Here is an 18268-nt window from a genome sequence, read left to right as displayed (position 1 = left end):
CTTTGAGTGTAGTCATCCAAAAGTACTAAAATTTGTGTGTCCTTTGATGACTGTCCTGCCCTCAGCCCACTCCTAGGGAGACAGCTGCAGAAATGGTTCAGAGTGTCCTCCCCCGACCCCACCACCCACATGCAGGACTGCCGCCAGGGAGGCAAGTCCGAAGCAGCCCAAAACCTGGTGCTGGTTACAAAACCCATGTCACAGCTGCCCAGAACATACACAATGACATCACATGATGACTAACTTTAAGTACTGATGGAGAAAGTTTGTCAACGTGTGTGATTTTTTTTTTTAAATGTAGACTACTAACAATACATATAAGATCCCAGGGTCACCCACAAAAGAGAACAGAGCCAGCTCACACTTGCACAAATTTAATCCCTGCTCTCCTGGTCCCCCGTTCCAGAGCCCTTCGAGGCCACACTTTCCTCCTCCTGGAGTCACACAGGGCGTAGTCATCCTCTGCGTCTCTCCCCACTGGGATGCCGAAGCAGAGCCCCATCCCCAGGGGCCCCTCTTTCCCCACCTTGACTCTTGTTGAATAGAGACACGTGACCTTGGTCTAACCTTGATCCGGACCCATAGGGCAGAGGCGATGCGGGAAGAAGAAGAGAGAGGGGAGGCTACGGACCCATCTGAGGCTGCAGCAGCCAGAGCAGGGGTGGGAGCCAGGCGGAGGCTGGGGCGCCTGAGAGAGCCTCACTGCCTATTTGCTTCCTGATCCATTTGCTGTATTTGGTGACGCGGGTGTACACGCCTGGGTTCTCCGCTTTGGCACAGGCCTTTTCCCAGGACAACACCCCAGCCAGAATCCATCTGCCCTCAACTTCGCAAGCCAGTGGGCTGCCAGAATCCCCCTAGGTAAAGAGGGAGGAATAATGGAAGCTCTGGGAGCCAGGACCCTGGAGGACCCAGAATGCCCACCCCTCTGACTCCTCTTGGAAGATTCTTTCGATCCCTGAGGATCTCACTACCTCCTTCAGCTCCCCCTTCGGCTCCTCAGACCCATCCCAGAATATCAGGCAAAATCAAAGTCACAGGGGAAGGAACTGGGGTGCAGAGTGCTGCCTGGTGATGGTCGCAAAGCAAAGCCCTCCCTGGGAACGTCCCCCACCCCCACCCCGGCAGTCACTCTGGACAGAAGAGCTGCGGGGACCTCCCAGCCACTCACAGAGCACAAGTTCTCTCCGTAATTGGTGGCACAGATCATGTCCCCCAGGACAAGGGGGACAAGGTGGGGGAGGAAGGACTTCTTGCGGTAAATCTGGTCACACTTCTTGTTGTCCATGATGAACACCTCAGCCTCCTGCAGCTCCGTGGTCAGTGTAGAGTTAGCTGTGGGGAAGCCCAGCGAGGTGAGAAAGTTCTCCTCACTCCACTCAGCCCTGGCCTCCTCCCAGGGTCCTGACGCTTCCATTTTTGAGACTCAGCCAAGCCACACCCCTTCATGCCCTCATGCTCTCCTTCACCAGCCTGTCTCCCTGCGGGGGAGTGAGGGGACCACGTCTGGCAAGCCCCTCACCCTCTCAGGCTCTCTTTCAGGATCCCTTTCTCTGGGAAGCTTTGGCTTCCAAACGAAGCAGGCCATAATCCAAGTTTCAATGCAACCACTGACGAACTGAGACCCCAGCCACGTCTGGCTTCTCTCTCCAACCTCTGAGTCTGGCACAGGTTGTGACCTCTGTCACCTGGTTACCCTCGCTCCCCCTTCAGGCATCTCAGATAGATGTGCCCCTGGCCAGACTCATCCCAGATTCCTCCCAGCTCGATCTCAAGATCACCTGACCAAGTCTTAGCCCCCTTTCCCCAGCGGCCTGGGCCCCCGCCCACACTCAGTGACGAGCACCCTGCAGGTAAGGCACGTGTTCCCCACGCGAAGGGTTTGGTGGGCCGCCCGTCAAATGAATGAGTGAGAGGACGAGTAAGTGTAGGATTCCCGGACTCTGAGCTGCTGTAAGAGGCTAAAAGATCATGCCCAGCCCCGGCGCCACTAGACAGGAGTGAGGTGCCCACGGCAAGCACGGTGGCCTTGGACGTGGAGACCTGGAGACGTGTTAGGACAAGGAGAGTCCTAAAAAGAGCCTGGTCGAAAGAGCCAGGGCCCGGAGGTGACAGCCGCAAGCTTCCCGAGAGGCACCGTGAAGGGGTCCGGCAGGCAAGACCCCAGCAGGAAGGCGGTGCTCCCCTCTGTGGTTCCGCACCCCCCAACCCTGACCCACTGTGCTCACCTGAGAAGCGCTGTTTGACCTGGCCCCAGCCAGTCACCCAGCACTGGGTCCCCACCTTCAGGTTGTAGCTGGGCTCCGGGAGGCAGATGGGCTGCACGTACTTGCTGAAGGTGGCGGGGCTGTGAAGCTGGAGAAGGGCCATATCCCCCATGATGAAGGTCCGGCCCCAGAACTTGGGGTGCAGGATGATGTCCTTCACGGGGATCAAGGAAGCCTGCAGGGGCTTCAGCTTGGAGGTGCCAAGGATCACAGAATACTCTTTGGTGCTACAGAAGACATACTGCCCTGGCTAGCCAGTCAGGTTCGCAAACAACACGACGCTCCTACCTCCACCAAGAACCCCCTCCCTTAGCAGCAGCCCCCCCCCCCGATTTGCTCCAGGCCGTGGACACAGGGGCCACACTCACCCTTGGATGCAGTGGGCAGCAGTGACCACCCAGTTGAGTTCAATGAGGGCCCCTCCACATACGTGTTCACTCTCTAGCCGGAGGCTCACCTCCCAGGGCCAGTGGCGGGTCACGTCCAAATCCTTGGACCACCAGGGTCTGCCGCAAACTTCAGGAACGATGTGCCAGGGAGACACAGGGACCACATATTGGAGGATGAGAACAACGGAGACTAAGATGCCCCTCTCCCACCCCGGGACAATGTGCACAAAGCTGTAAACTCGGGGGCTTGTCCTCATTTCAAAGATGGGGAGGCAGGGTGAGAGAAGGACAGAGGCACTGTGCGAGACAGAAATGACAGTGACAGAGATACAAGGCTGTAAGACAGAGACATAAAGACATCACAGGAGAGAGAGAGAGATACCGAGACAACAGGGGATTTGAAGGGAACCCCAAAACGAGGGAAAAGCATAGAAGGAGTCCTGGTACAAGCCCTGCATTCTCTTGTGTCTAGCCTGAATCCCGAGGTCATGTTCCTGAAGGGCCACTGCTCGGAGCTGAGAAAAGTTCCAGCCTTCTGTGTCGGAAACCTTTACACAGGCCATTCAAGAAAGAGCCCCACCAGCGGGGAGCCCACGGAGGGTCCCCGCTCACAGCTTACAGTCTTTGTCTGCACCACGTTCCAACACAGGCAAGTGGTACAGCGGTATGAATGAACACAGATGCTAAAGTTTCTAAATAGAGCATTACTCAACATTATATTTTGAAAAAATAACGCACCACGATCGTGTAGAGATTGTCTCAGGAGCGCAAGGGAGGTCCCGCACTAGAAAAGCCCTCCCTGAATTTGCCACATAAACAGTTCTTTTTCTCTAAAGAGAAGGATCATGTGCTCTTCTCAAAAAACACAGAAGACATTTGAAAAATTCAACATATATTTATGACTAAAAGCAAATCAGAAACAAAAATACCTCTTACTTTGGGAACAGAAAAGAAATCCTTAACTTTATGAAAGTTAGAGACCACAAACCTACAGCAAGCACCACTAACATTAAAGAAGAGGCAAAAAGGTTCTATATGGTCAGAAGCCAAGAATAATGGTACTTTGCAGGAGGAGGACTGGGAAAGTAATCAAGAGAGCATAAGGGAGCTATCGGGGGCTGGGAGAGTTCTACTTCTTCACCAAGACAGTGACTAATACAGGTGGGTTCACTGTGTGATCATTTCTTAGGCCGGACACTTCAAATCTGTGTACTGTTGTGCATGTACGTAAGACTTCAACAGCTTACCTTTTTTTTTTTTTTTTTAAGATTTATTTGACAAACAGAGATCACAAGTTTGCAGAGAGCCAGGCAGAGAGAGAGGAGGAAGCGGGCTCCCCACTGAGCAGAGAGCCCGATGCGGGGCTCGATCTCAGGACCCTGGGATCATGACCTGAGCCCAAGGCAGACGCTTTAACCCACTGAGCCACCCAGGCGCCCACCCCAATGGCTTACTTTTTAAATCAGTTATGCTTCTTGACTCCAGCACAATCAACGAGAAAATATATTCAAAATAAGATATATTTTCAACAACAAAAATATCTTAAGTAACAAGAAATTAACATTAGGCCAGTTTATCATGGTGATACATTTAAAACTCTTAATAAAGAAAAATAAATAAATAAAACTCAATAAAGGACACGGAAAAGGAATAGCATAAATGGAGAGATGTCCCTTGCTTTTAAATAAACAACTAACCATTTCAGATGTACTTTTTCCCAAAACTAAACTATAAAGTCATTTTCCAAGTGAGAATTTTAGGGAGCTTTATAAACTTACTCTAGAATTCAAGTAGAAAAACAAAAGTCCACGAATAGCTCAGTCTCCAAAAAAGGAGAACATAAAGGAACGCTTGTCCTAGCAGGTTATCAAGACACACATCAAAGCCGTCACAACAAAAACAGTGTGGTATTGACAAGGACAAACCAATGAAGCCATGGAAAAGAACAGAGAGCCTGAGACTGTTCTGGGGACCCAGGATCTTAAGGTAGATAAAGGAGTCACCACCATCAGTGGGTGAAGGATGGATGCTGAGTAGATGGTGCTGGGGAAACTGACTCACGACAAAAGAATTAAGAAAAACAAAACCAGATTCCTCCCTAGCAGCACTTGGGAGACCTAAATAGGAAAGTGAAAGTCTAAAGCTAACAGTAGACCATATGGCACGGGGTGAGAAAGGGCTCCCTAAACAAAATCTCAAAACAAACCATAAAACATTAAATGGATTAATTTTATTACATCAAAACCAAGGTCTTGGGTTTTTTTTTTTTTTAAGATTTTATTTATTGATTTGACAGACAGAGATCACAAGTAGGCAGAGAGGCAGGCAGAGAAAGGGAAAGAAAGCAGGCTCCCTGCTGAGCAGAGATGAGCCTCCCATGCGGGGCTCAATCCCAGGACCCTGGGATCATGACCTGAGCTGAAGGCAGAGGCTTTAACCCACTGAGCCACCCAGGCGCCCCTTGGTTTTTGTTTTTACCCTAGGAATAAAGTCAACTGGCAGATGACAGATTGGGTGGCAATATTTATGATACTGAAAATCAATACAAGACTTTCACTAGGAATATACAAGCAACTCTAGAAATCAATAAGAAAAAAAAAAAAGAACAGATAATATGTGAAGGAGGACAAGCAATTTATTAGAAGAAATCCAAGAGGTCAAAAGCATATTGAGACATGCTGAAACTCACTAGTAATGAGAAAAATGTCAATTAAATCAAGAAGCCATTTTTTATCTATTAGATTTTTTTTAATTGGTAAAAAGATATAAAAGCTGCATCGTACCATGGTTGGTACGTCTGTAACAACATTACACCTTTACAGATGGCTGGTAGGAATACAGAGAGCTGGCCACATTAGATTATGGACAGAAGATAAAAGCACTGTATCAATGTACATTTTTTTTAAAGATTTTAATTATTGATTTGACAGACAGAGATCACAAGTAGGCAGAGAGGCAGGCAGAGAGAGAGGAGAAGCAGGCTCCCTACTGAGCAGGGAGCCCGCTGCAGGGCTCGATCCCAGGACCCTGAGCCGAAGGCAGAGGTTTAACCCACTGAGCCACCCAGGCGCCCCTCAATGTACATTTTTGAAGTTGAGAAGTGGCTGATATGTGATAAGTGAAGTTAATCAGTTGATATTGTGGTTATCTAAGGGAATAGTCTTAGAAAAAAACATGCCTAGGTATTTAGAGGTCAGAAGTCAGGCTGTAAGTTACCCTCAATTGACTCTGGGAAAATTTATGTATGTGTTTCTTGACCTATCTGTATTTTTGCAGTGTTTGGTAAGTTTAAAATTATTTCCAAATAGAAAAAAATTTTAATGGAACTGGTGAAAAGAGAAGGAAACAGAAAGAGATCTACGGTAGACACCATTTATGTAAGTTAAAAATACGTGCACACAAAACCACAATATGTATTTTGACAAGAACACACATAAGCAGAGACACACACTGAACATATAAGAAAGGTTGAAAGGAGGGAGAGGAGGGGCACGGACATAAGGAGGAATAACTAATTTAATCAGTCGAACAATTCATAACCAATTAGGGAGGACCTATGACAACGGAAGCCCATGAACCAGTGAGCAACCTAACCCACCATCCCTGACGTCTAAGGGAAAAGACTTCTTAGAAAGCAGGCCCTTCAGACTAAATTCCTGCTTCCTACAGACCCAGAAACACTACCTCTCTGACCCTCTTCAGAACACATCCTCCCAGGAGCTGAGGTTTTTCTGAAACAGCGGCTCAGCCTACCCACCTGGTATGGATGTGTTTTCTTTATAACCTGAAGGAGAAAGGGGGAACAAAGATGAAGCAAGAGATCATGAATTAGTTCATTCATTCATTCACCAAATATTTCCTAACTTCCCACTCCATTCCCAGCCAAGACGGGGCGGGGGGGCGGACAACGACACACAGAGCGTATCAAACAGATAACACTCTGTCCAGCAGGGGAGATGGGAGTCAACAAAACCACCTGTGTGAAATCAATGCAAGGACAAAGCCACAGGTTTCAGGGGAGCCCAGAAGAAGTGGGGGACAAGGAGGCTCCTGAGAAGCAGGGTTTTGGGGTCAGGACTTAAAAATGAGAAGACGGTAAAAACAGAAAAGTGACAATGACATTCCTTACAAAAGATACACCGTGATGCATGCCATGAGAATGAAGGACAAGGCCAAGGATGGCCAGAAATGATGCCACGGAAGAAGAGTCGGGGTCAACCACGAGGGGCCTCATAACCCAGGCTGAGAAGCAAAGAGACCCTCCGGGAGGAGGGAGGCCCGTAGAAGGGTGACATGTTCAGGCTTGGATTGTGACAAGGAAGTAGGAAGTTGAGGGGACTGTAGGTGCTGAGATCCCTCTTCAGGACCCAGGGAAGAAAGGAGGTGGTCCAAATGAGGAAGTGGCCCTGAGACTAGACAGGGTGAGCTGGATGTGGGATGCAGGCAGATGGCTATGGGGTTCTGGGATGAACCCCAGCTTCCGCTTTTAGAGAGGAGTGCCTACAATCCAGCGCAGTAGAGAACAGGCTAAGAGAACCCAGTTTATAGGCAGCCGAGAGGCTTCACTTTGGACCCAGGGAGCAGAGATGTTTCTAGGTCCTGCAGCAGGCACGTTGCATAGAGGGACTTGCCGCGCAGAGTGGGGGCGGGGAGGGGGACGGTGGAGAGAGAACCCAGACAGCGCTGCAGGGATGAACAGAGCACACTGGCTGAGAAGCAGGCGGGGAGCCGCAGAGCTGTCCTGAGACAGAGGAGAAGAGGGAGGCCTGACCTGAGAAGCCAGGGGACTAGAAAAACCGAAAACGGAGGAAGAGGTAGAAAGGTCGCAGCTGCGGCCAGGATGGGCCGACGATTATGGGAGAAGCAAGGAAGCCCTGGAAGGAAGCATGAAGGGGAAACCGCTACTCTGAGAAACCCGGCAGCGAGCGGGAAGGGACGCCGAGAAGCAACCATGGCAAAGAGGAAGAGGATGAAGATGAGCAAGAAGATGGCGGAGGGAGCACAGCGCGGAGAGAGCCCGCGGTCCGGGGCAGGGCGAGCGGGCTGACCTTGAACAGGAGGGGAGTCTCTGATTGCTAAAGAAATGGGGGAGGCTGGTGTCGAGCAGTGGGGTTCAGAGGGCCCCTGGGGGCTGGAGGCTGTCAAGGGGGAGAGCGTCTTCAGGGTGAATAAAGCAGCAGTGAGCCAGACGCCAGGGGGAACACGGCGCTGGGGAGAAGCGGGAAGGTGGGATCCGGGTTTCAGAGGGGGGAGACCGCGTGGGGCCGGCCGCTCCGCGGCGCATGCGCAGTGGCCTGGGGCGGTGGGAGAAGGGGCAGCCGGCGGCCTGAGCCGGCCTGGAAGGGTGCCTCTGGCCTCAGCCGCGATGCCCGCCAGCGTGGAGGCCGGAGGAAGTGGCTGCACATCGGGAGAAGATACAGGGGTCCTCCGCACTGCTGGTGAAGTCTGAGGGGGGGGGGAGCAGAAGTCTGGCGACAAGGGGTGGGGGGAGGATGGCAGTGGGGGACAGGGGAGCATGGTGGGGGTGGGGGACAGAGTCCCAGGTGGCCAAAGAGCTAGCCACGTGCAGGGATCTGTGCTCAAGTGCGGGGATGGGGGGCAGAGGGGAGGGTGGGGGGAGTACGGGGAAGGTGGCCAACTGGCCGACGGAGGGACACAGGGCGGTGGAGGAGGTGCTGCCTCACCCGAGGTCAGCAGCGGCAGCAGCAGCAGGACGCAGCGGCTCAGGCCCCAGAGCCCCGAGGCTCCAGGCCCAGCGCTGTGGCCGAACGGCAAGGCGGCCATGAGGCCCGGGAGGTGCCACCTAACGGGACAGACACGGTGCCGCGAGCCCCGGCAGGTGATGGCAACCCTGCCGCGCGCAAGGGCACCTCCAGCACGTGATGGAGTTCTGGGTACACGATGGCCCCACTAGCCCGTGATGACGCCCCGGACCCCGCCCCCCCCCCCCCCGCGCCCCACACCCATGGACACATCTGCATCCGCACCCTCACTCGTGCCTGTTCCCTGAAGATGGCATCGGAGCCCAGGATCCAGGATCGCCTCCAGGGTGGCCAAGCACCCCCCTGTTGCTTTAAGATGGGGACAGTGCCCCCAACCTCTGGACCTCTGAGGGCACCTTTGTCGCCCAGCCTCTGACCACACCCTTGGTCCCCTGGGATTGGTGCATTGGAAAGGTTCACAAATTTTGTTGATCTGAGAATCTGAAAAGCACAAGAAAGGAACAGTAAGGCTGGGGAATATAGGAAGATGTCTTTAGGAAAGTGGCATCTGAGCTGGATCTAAAACTGGAATATGGAGTGGTGGGGGAGTCCTGAGAAAGGAAAGGCATTCCTCCTCCTCTTCAGACCACCAAGCGGATGGATGCACCTGAAAGAGATGGGGGCGGGGCAGATGACAGGCCTTGGGCCTTCGAAGAGCAACTTTGTAGGACCGGGTCTTTGCATCTGGTGGATGTGGCAGAATTGGGAGAGGACCACCAAGAAGCAGAAGATTCCCGCTTCTTTTGTCTAGTGGGGAGGGAGGGGGCGTCCAGTTCTGGGGACCACATTCCCCGGCCTGGTATCTAAGGGAGTCCGTATAATGAGTCCCCACTGCAGACAGGTGAGTAGAAGTGATGTGTGCCACTTCCGTGTCAAGGTGGTCTGGAGAATGCCTTCTTTGCTCATATTCAGGCCAAGCACTGGTGCCCAGAGCGGCAGAACTGTCAACTTGGAGCTGGTTAGAGATGCAGTTCTCAGGGCCCACCCCAGACCTACAGGACTGAAAACTCTGGCAGGGGACCAGTGATGTGTGTTTTACCAAGCCAGAAAGAGAGATGCTGGAACACAGAGCCAGAGAATGACGGTAAAGATCCAGTGTCTAAAACAATAAATCTCACTTCCCTTCTCCCAGTAGGAGTGCAGATGTCTGTTAACGAAGTGGGGGGTGCCTGGGTGGCTCAGTGCGTTAAGTGTCTGCCTTTGGCTCAGGTCATGATCCCAGGGTCCTGGCATCTGGCTCCCTGCTTAGTGGGGAGTCTGCTTCTCCCTCTCCCTCTGCCCCTCCTCTGGCTTGTGCGCACTCTCTCTCTCTCTCAAATAAATAAAAATCTTTTAAAAAGAAAAGAAAAGAAAAAGTGGAAGGGGGGGCAGCAGCAGCAAGTGGAAGAAGCAGGAGAGAAGTGCCCTAAGTTCATTCTTGCTCCCTTTTCTGGTCTCTTGTGATCCTCTTTTCAGAGCTGCAGAGGCTGTGAAATTAAGCCACAGAGCTCCAGGCAGACAGGAGTACAGAGACCAGGACCCAGCTAGCTAAAACCCCACAGAGGACTCCCATCTGAGCTGGTGGAGACAGGGCTTAATTACAACCATGAACAGATCGTTTTCTACATGGGAAACTAGTTCTCTACAGAGTATGTCATAGGCAATGCCAGAACTTTCAGGAGACCAGAACTTAGAGTGAACAGGAACATGCTCCAAACCATTCAGTTGACATCAAAGATCTCCACACTCCTTAATGCCTCCACATAGCTTAGGCTGAGCCTGGATGGGGCCACTAGGAACTGAGGAAGGGGGGCCCACCGCGGGATTGCCCCAGGAGGGTCTATGTGGCAGGATCCACTATGTCCAGTCCCATGTGGAAACCCCAGGCCTCACACCTCAGCAGGGACATGGTAACACCCCCTCCCTCTCTCTCTCTGCACAATCAGCAAGCTGACTGCTTCAACACAGGGTCAGGTGGCAGCCTGAGACCACACCCAGGTCCCACACTGTCTCACTGCTCATGAGGGGTCTTCTCTTGCAGAGGCTCTCCAAGATGACAAGGAAGCCCCGTGCTCCCCCTGGCAGGTCGGCTGGCTCTCAGCCTGGGGGATGTCTGACCCCCTCCTTCCAGGTGGGCAGGGCACAGCCAAGGTCGTGTGTGTGGCCTTGACAGGTGACTGGGGCATCAGACTGGGATGCTTTCGGGGCTCCAGCTTTGCTGCCAGTTCCTACTGTGTGGCTCTCTACAGGGTCAGGGGATGCCAACCAGAACTGGAGGAAAGGGCATCTGAGCAGGAGTGGGAGGTCGGAGGAGAGGCCCAGTATGAGATGCAGAAATAGGAGGGGAGTGGGCCGGGGTGATCACGGGGCCACCAGGATGCCCAGGGGCAGCACCAGGCACAGAAGTGGGAGGAAGCCTGCTGAGTCCCAAGAGCAAGCCTGACTCAAGCGATCAATGACCCAGTCCTTGTAGAAACTAACTTCTGTATAAATTCCGGGAAAATTTTTGCGACCGCAGCCAATGCCCCAGCTCACAATCCCCACCTGGACCCATGTCTTATTAAGTTCACAGACCAGGGGCCCCCCAGAGTCTCCCTGGAGAAAGAGAAAGAAACAAACACAGGAACAGAAGAGAATCAACATCAGAACTGGCTGGTGGGGAGATGGGCACGTGAGGGCCTTCCCCGGGACTCCCCTCCCCCAGGCATCCACCAGCCCTAGGTTCCTAGGAATATTTGAGAGTTGAAAACTAAGTGAAAACTTTAACAGCCTCTGAGAAATACTCCTCCTTCCCAGGTCCTCACGGATGCACACAGATACATATCCGGGGGCCCCAGGGCAGCAGTAGCACTAATAATGTCTTAAAATCCTCTTTGAATGTCCCTGTTCCTCCATTTCCCCTGACCTGCCCCCCATGGTCCTCTCCAAGCCTCCCATGACCCTGCAACCAAACAGGTACCCCCAGCACAGTCCACAGCCTCCAGAGCCCTCCTCCAGCTCTAAGGCTCATACCTATTCTGATTGGCCAGTCCCAGGCCTCCACAGATGTGAAATATTTTGAATATCAACCCTGCATGGGAGGATCCCATAATCCTCTCCTCCAACCTGAAATTACCCTTGACCTTAAACCCACATATCCAACCCCACACTGTCCCAGACATCCCACAGACACCCCAATGGATGCGGAACCCGGCATGTCTTTTCCCAGACCTGCTTGGGGGCCACTGCCCCCCACCAACCAGCTCAGACAGAAACATAGAGCCCTCCAAACCTCTCCCTTGCCTCCACCCTCCCAGCAGTCAGGATTCAACCTCAGACACACTCCTTCACCCCCTCACTGCCCCAGGTCCTGCTCAGGACTCTGCGTCATCACCTAGGTGATGGACACAACACCTAGCTTACAATCCTGCCCGGATGGCATCAAGAAACTCGGCCCAGCGCCCCAGGCCACGCGTAACCTGACTCCAGCCCTCTTCTCTGGTCCCCTCATTGCTCCAGACCTGGAAGGTGGGCCCTACACGCGACAAGTTCCCTCACACCTCGGAGCCACCGTCTATGCTACTCCCTCTCCCTACAGTGCTGTTCTCCTCTTTCCAAGAAATCCCAAGACTCATCCTCTGAGTTCAGGCTCAAACGCCCCCTCCTCCAGAAGGCACTTGATGCGGGAAGAAGAGGGCGGGCCAGGTTCTGCCCATGAATCTCCTTCTCGAAGGAGCGAAAGGTGGTGGTGGCAGGTCACCCAGGCCCTGGCACCTGGGAATGAGGAAGCTTGGGGGGGCCATCCTCACCGCAGAGGCCACAACAGAGCCATGAACTGATCTTGCAGACCCTTTTCCCTTGTTGACAGTCGCAGATCATCCCCTTTCCTCACTAGGTTGTGCCGTGATCGTAACTGTGTGCACACTGTGTCGTTACATTTCTTGTATTGAGGGATGAGTTTCTCGGTCTGCTGAAGATGAATGGACTCCGGAGCTGGAGTGACAAAAGACGAAGTTAGGGTCTGCGTGAGGGGACAGCATAGTAGCCCCCAAAACCCACTCTGTTGACCCCTCAGAGGTAGTCAGGGCAATGGATGCTGTCCCATTGACAGGAGGGACCCGAGGCAGTGGTGGCGAGAAGAGAGGCGGAAGGGAGAAAAGCCATGACAGGAGCAGGAGGGACCCCTCAGGACAGAAAGAGTCCAGGCCTTCCCAACCGGAAGTGAAAAGCAAGTGTCACTCTTGAGTACCAAGAGTAAGTGACAGGTGTCCTGTGCCGGCCAGACTCACAGACTCTCAGACAGGGAGTGCCCCCAAAGATTCCAGTCCAGCCTCTTCCCTGAGATAGGAGGCCCTCCAGCCTCACCAGTAGGGTTGCTCTGAGAAGCTACCTTCCTACAAAGCAGGGACTTCCATGGAGGGACAGCTCTGGATGTCAGCCAGCTCATTCCCGCGGAGCTGAAATCCATGCTGGACAGAACCTACCATCCCTGGCACCCAACCCCCCCAGGTGCCAACATTCCAACAATTCTTTTTTTTTTTTTTTTAAGACTTTTTGGCAGGAGGCACCTGGGTAACTCAGTCATTAAGTGTCTGCCTTCAGCTCAGGTCATGATCCCAGGGTCCTGGGATCGAGCCCCACATCGGGCTTTCTGCTGGGTGGAAGGCCTGCTTCTCCCTCTCCCACTCCTCCTGCTTGTGTTCCTTCTCACTGTGTCTCTCTCTGTCAAATAAATAAATAAAATCTTTTAAGAATTTTTTTTTATTAGAGAGAGAGAGAGCATAAGTGGGGGGAAGGGCAAGGAGAAAAGGAGAAGCAGACTCCCCACTGAGTACGGGGCTCAATCCCAGGACTCCGAGACTATGACCTGAGCCACAGTCAGACGCTGCACGGACTGAGCCACCCAGGCACCCCTCATTAAGCAATTCTTACTGAGGTTCCATTACTCCGGGCTGTCCTCCCCCTCCTCCTCCCTGGCCCGCCTGTTGAAGAATCAGCCTCCCTGTTCCTTGTGGGACAGGCTGCAGGCCAACACCAGCGTACCAGGCTGCCCCCTTGGCTCCCCACCTACCTGTCACACCTCCCACCACTCGGCTCCAGCCAGTCACCCAGCGCTCTGTCCCACTTTCTATGTGGCGCGCCCTTTCAGGGAGACACACAGGCTGGATGTACGAGGAGTAATTCACAGAGAAGGCCAGCAAAACGAGGGTGGTGTCATGCCTCAACTTCTTCTCGTCGTAAAAGTGATGGCACACGATGTCTTGCACCAGAACCACCGGTGTTGTTTCGGAACGAGAACGTAACAACTTGTCTCCCAGCCTCACTGTATACTCCTCCTGGCTGTGGGAAGAGGACATGCCCTTCGGCAGGAAATCCAGAAGGGTCTGCACTCCCCTTCCACCATCTTCCAAGTTCGTCCCAGCCTGGTCCTGTCTCCTCAGCCAGCATCTGGCACCTGCCTGCCTGCAAAGCACATCCCGTCCCCAGACCCTAATTTACTCCAGCCGGGCTTCTCCAGGTGAGGCCCCAAGACTACCAAAGCAGCCCCCAAAACTTGGTGGCCATGCGCATTTCAGGTCTCACTCCAAACTGAATAAAACCTAGGGGGCTGTGACTCCTTTTCAGAGGAAGAAGAGGAAGCTGGGAGAAGGGGACAGGACTAGCTCCGGGTCACAGAGCCTGCCAGGGGCCAAGCCTGGAGCTCCAGACACTCACTCAGTTATGCAGTGGGCAGCGGTCAGCACCCACCGACTGGCAAGGAGGGATCCTCCACATATGTGTCTATCCTAGGCCTGCAGGCTCACCTGCCAAGGCCACTTCTTGTCTGGGACGGGCAATCCACCCCCTATCCTCATAGACCTCTGGCTGCATCCTGGTTGGCTCACTAAAGAGAAAGGATGGGAGGTGAAACTAGAGGATCCTTCCCCCCCTCCTCCCACAGCCGGCCCCTGGACACCCATCAGCATGCAGACGCAGGTTTCCTCTCCAACCCTTCAAATAGAGTCTGACCCTTCTAGCTCCCTGGGCGGAGTAGCTTCCCCTCTGGCCTCCCAGGCAGATCTGTCCAGACCTGCCCAGAAGCAGTACCTTGAAGAGGGAACGTTCCAGATACAGTGGTCTGGCTGGATTCCACTGTGAGCATTAGAGGCCCTGCACCTGTCGTAGATATTGGGGTGGGCGGTGACTCCAGGGGCCCTGGTGGCGAGGGCGCCTCTGGGCTTGTCAGGGTCATTGCAGAATCCTCGCTGGGGCCGTAACGCTCACCTGGCAAAGATCAGTGAGGCAGGAGCTGGCCCCCAGCGCACCCCCTGGCCTGCGCCTTCAGCCGGCACCGCCATCAAACACCCCCCCTCCACGCTCCACCACCTCCCGCCCTCGCCGGGCCCCACCGAGCACTGGCTGGAAGAGCAGAAGCCAGAGCTGAGACCCAGGGGGCCACCCCGGGACTCCATGGACCCACCTGCGTGGCAGCCCTCTCAAGGCGCCCCCTCGCGGCGGCCCGCGGCCCTGCGCTCATGTTGGACGGACCCAGGGGCAGGGGGCACAATTCCCACCAAGTGGCACTTCCAGGATTCCCGCCTCCTGGTTATTTGACGGAAAACAATCCAGGTGGTGCTCCTCGGGTGCTTGAAGATGTCATTGCTTGTATCGACCTTAAAATAGAGATCTTCTGGATCATACGCCCCCAGAGTAACCTAATCACTGGAGCCCTTAAAAGGACGAGGACATGCTTTCTACACAATGGAAGGCGAGAAACAAAAGGGAAGTATGATAAATAGAAAATACAAAACCAAAGAGCAGTATCGAGTCCTAATACGATGGTATTTGCAGTTAAGTATGAACAGATTGGACACAGCAGACAAACAAGAACTTTCACGTTGGTAGAAAAAATAAGGTCCAGAAATAGACTCTCCAAAGATACTAGATATTAAAAAAAGAGAGGAAGATACATCGGAAATAAAGGAATAGGAATGAAATACCAGACAAATCTGATGCAAAGGAAAGGGGGATAGTAATTTTCTATCAGATCATAGGATCAAAGGCAAAGATTACGCCGGGGCGGGGGGCACCTGGGTGGCTCAGTCAGCTAAGTCTGCAGCTCTTGGTTTCAGCTCAGGTCATGACCTCAGGGTTGTAAGAGCCCCGTTTGGGCTCCACACTCAGCACGGAGTCCGCTGAAATTCTCTCTCTCCCTCTCCTTCTGCCTGTTCCCCTGCTGGTGTGCTCTGTCTTAATTAATTAATTGATTAATTAAAAGACAGTAAAAATAAGAAATAATTAAGAAGAGGCGATGAGGAGCCCTTAATAGGTAAAAAAAAAAAAAAAACAACAGTTGACCAACTTCATGGGAAACCATGAGACATTTGAGACATTCCTTTTAAGAAGCCAATAGCTTATGGAGGCAAAATTAAGCAAAAATCACAGGATAGGGGCGCCTGGGTGGCTCAGTGGGTTAAAGCCTCTGCCTTCGGCTCAGGTCATGATCCCAGGGTCCTGGGATCGAGCCCCACATCGGGCTCTCTGCTCAGCAGGGAGCTTGCTTCCCTTCCTCTCTCTCTGCCTGTCTGTCTACTTGTAACCTCTGTCTGTCAAATAAATAAATAAAATCTTTAAAAAAAATAGTTTTAAAAAAAAATCACAGGATATTTGGCTATGACCACTGATAAGCTTTCTTTTAAAGATTTATTTATTCATGAGAGAGAGAGAGGCAGAGGTGGAGAGAGAAGCAGGGTCCCCACTGAGCAGGGAGCCCAATGTGGAACTCGATCCCAGGACCCCGAACATGACCTGAGCGAAGGCCAGATGCTCAACCAACCGGGCCACCCAGGCACCTCACCACTGATAATCTTGATCTGATAGCAGTATAATGAATTTTACAACTACAAACAGAACATTCATTCTCATTGAGCACATAAGAAACATTCAGAAAGAAGGTCACAAATGAAGACCAGTAAACTCTAGGAATCAACATCTATAGTTTCTATTCCTGAGCCTCACAGCTCTAATACCAAAATCAACTTCTGCAAAAAATCCCGTAGTTCTGCAACAAAGACAAAAGCCTAGAAAATGGTCCTCCTATTAAAAAGGAGATCATAGGGGTGCCTGGTTGAGCATCTGACTTTTGATTTTGGCTCAGGTCCTGATCTCAGTATGGTGGGATCAAGCCCTAGGTGGGCTCCACATCTCCGTGCTCAGGGCAGAGTCAGCTAGAGATTCTCTCTCCCTCTGCCCCTCCCCCAATCTCCTGCGCTCTAAATAAATAAATAAATAAAATCTTAAAATAAAAAAAAAAAAATGGAGTGGTGCCTGGGTGGCTCAGTGCGTTAAGGCTCTGCCTTCAGCTCAAGTCATGATCTCAGGGTCCTGGGATCGAGCCCCACATCAGACTCTCTGCTCAGCAGGGAGCCTGCTTCCCTTCCTCTCTCTCTGCCTGCCTCTCTGCCTGCTTGTGATCTCTGTCTGTCAAATAAATAAATAAAATCTTAAAAAAAAAAAAAAAGGGAAATCATGTGAGAGATGCCTGGTTGGCTCAGTCGGTAGAACATGGAACTCTTGATCTCAGGGCCGTGAGTTCCAGCCCCACGTTGGATGTAGAGCTTACTTTAAAATAAAATAATTTTAAAAAAGGAAATCATGAGAAACATAATGCCAGTTTAAAGATTACTAACAATGAAAGCATCACATGAAATATCGTGTAGCAGCTTTTGTAGTCCTAGAAAGTAATGTAAAGCTTCGACCATATCAGAAAATAAAAAAGACTGATAACAAATGAGCTAAATATACAGCTCAGAAAGTGAAAACAGTCAATGGAGTAATCCCCACGACAGGGCTTGGAAGAAAGGAAAGAACAGCAATGGGCGGCTCAGTGGGTTAGGCCTCTGCCTTCGGCTCAGGTCATGGTCTCAGGGTCCTGGGATCGAGTCCCTCATCGGGCTCTCTGCTCGGCAGGGAGCCTGCTTCCCACCCCCCTCTGCCTGCCTCTCTGCCTACTTGTGATCTCTGTCTGCCAAATAAATAAATAAATCTTTAAAAGGGGCGCCTGGGTGGCTCAGTGGGTTAAGCCGCTGCCTTCGGCTCAGGTCGTGATCTCAGGGTCCTGGGATCGAGTCCCGCATCGGGCTCTCTGCTCAGCAGGGAGCCTGCTTCCCTCTCTCTCTCTGCCCGCCTCTCTGTCCACTGTGATCTCTGTCTGTCAAATAAATAAATAAAATCTTTAAAAAAAAAATCTTAAAAAAAAAGAAAGAGAGAACAGAGAGAAACAGCAGAAGTCAATAGAGACAAAATTATGAAGAAGGTGAACACAATCAGAATCTTGTTCTCTGAAAAGCTTAATAAGAGACAACATTCTAGGAAGAATGAATAAAAGAAAGAATAATACAGAATAAAGGGAAGGAACTTAAAGATATTACAGATATTTTCTTTTAATTATAGAAAAAATATTATTAAATGCATGTGCTCACTTGTCCTTCTGGCCAAGATAGATGACCAAGGATTGCCCTTCCCACCTGAACCACAAAGATGGGCAAAAATACGAAATGACCATTTTCAGGACACTGGATGCCAGGCCCCCAAGGGCAGGACCACTGATAGTTAGAAACCAAATGGGATGAGTTCTATCATGGCTCTGCTTGTGGCTTTCGGAGCATTTCCGGGCCACAGTTCAGAGAGGGGAACCTAGGCAGAACCCCAGAGACTCCCTAAAGTGAGCAAGTAAAGCTATGAGGTTGGGGGGCAAGGCATCTATGCAGAGAACAGGGGACGGGAGGGGGCATAGAGAACTCCAGAGATCTGCAGACACTCCCCCTTGAGTACTCCCCTGTGCACTGATCAGTGAGTGGGGGTTGGAGGGGACTATCTGAAGCTAGAGAGACAACCACTTGAAAGGATTAGA

At 52.0% G+C, this 18268-nt stretch overlaps 1 protein-coding gene across 2 annotated transcripts; it reads right to left on the bottom strand.

Annotated features, from left to right (window-relative positions):
- Positions 1 to 330: 330 nt before the first annotated feature.
- Positions 331 to 8496, bottom strand: LOC125090557 (serine protease 45-like). Of its 2 annotated transcripts, XM_047713372.1 has the most exons (6): positions 8341 to 8496; positions 6414 to 6440; positions 2636 to 2783; positions 2229 to 2494; positions 1172 to 1335; positions 331 to 857 (listed from the first exon to the last, which is right to left on the bottom strand). In XM_047713372.1, exons 1-6 carry the CDS (start codon positions 8438 to 8440, stop codon positions 624 to 626), a joined length of 939 nt encoding a protein of 312 aa, XP_047569328.1. In that variant the 5' UTR covers positions 8441 to 8496; the 3' UTR covers positions 331 to 623. The 2 variants fall into 2 exon arrangements, with proteins under 2 accessions (XP_047569328.1, XP_047569404.1); XM_047713448.1 differs by lacking the exons at positions 6414 to 6440; positions 8341 to 8496 and adding an exon at positions 6341 to 6408.
- Positions 8497 to 18268: the final 9772 nt, after the last annotated feature.

This window comes from Lutra lutra, chromosome 1 (assembly GCF_902655055.1).
Source record: "Lutra lutra chromosome 1, mLutLut1.2, whole genome shotgun sequence".
Classification (NCBI taxonomy): domain Eukaryota; kingdom Metazoa; phylum Chordata; class Mammalia; order Carnivora; family Mustelidae; genus Lutra; species Lutra lutra.
The sequence above is the reverse complement of the archived record's forward strand: the minus strand, read 5'-3'. Positions and strand labels throughout refer to the sequence as shown.

Excerpts from the sequence above, each read along its gene's own strand:
- LOC125090557 (XM_047713372.1), bottom strand. The coding sequence starts at position 8,440 with ATGGCCGCCTTGCCGTTCGGCCACAGCGCTGGGCCTGGAGCCTCGGGG. Across the intron at positions 2,784-6,413 it reads AGAAAACACATCCATACCAG|TTTGCGGCAGACCCTGGTGG; the intron begins GTGGGTAGGCTG and ends TCGTTCCTGAAG. Across the intron at positions 1,336-2,228 it reads GGTCAAACAGCGCTTCTCAG|CTAACTCTACACTGACCACG; the intron begins GTGAGCACAGTG and ends GCTTCCCCACAG.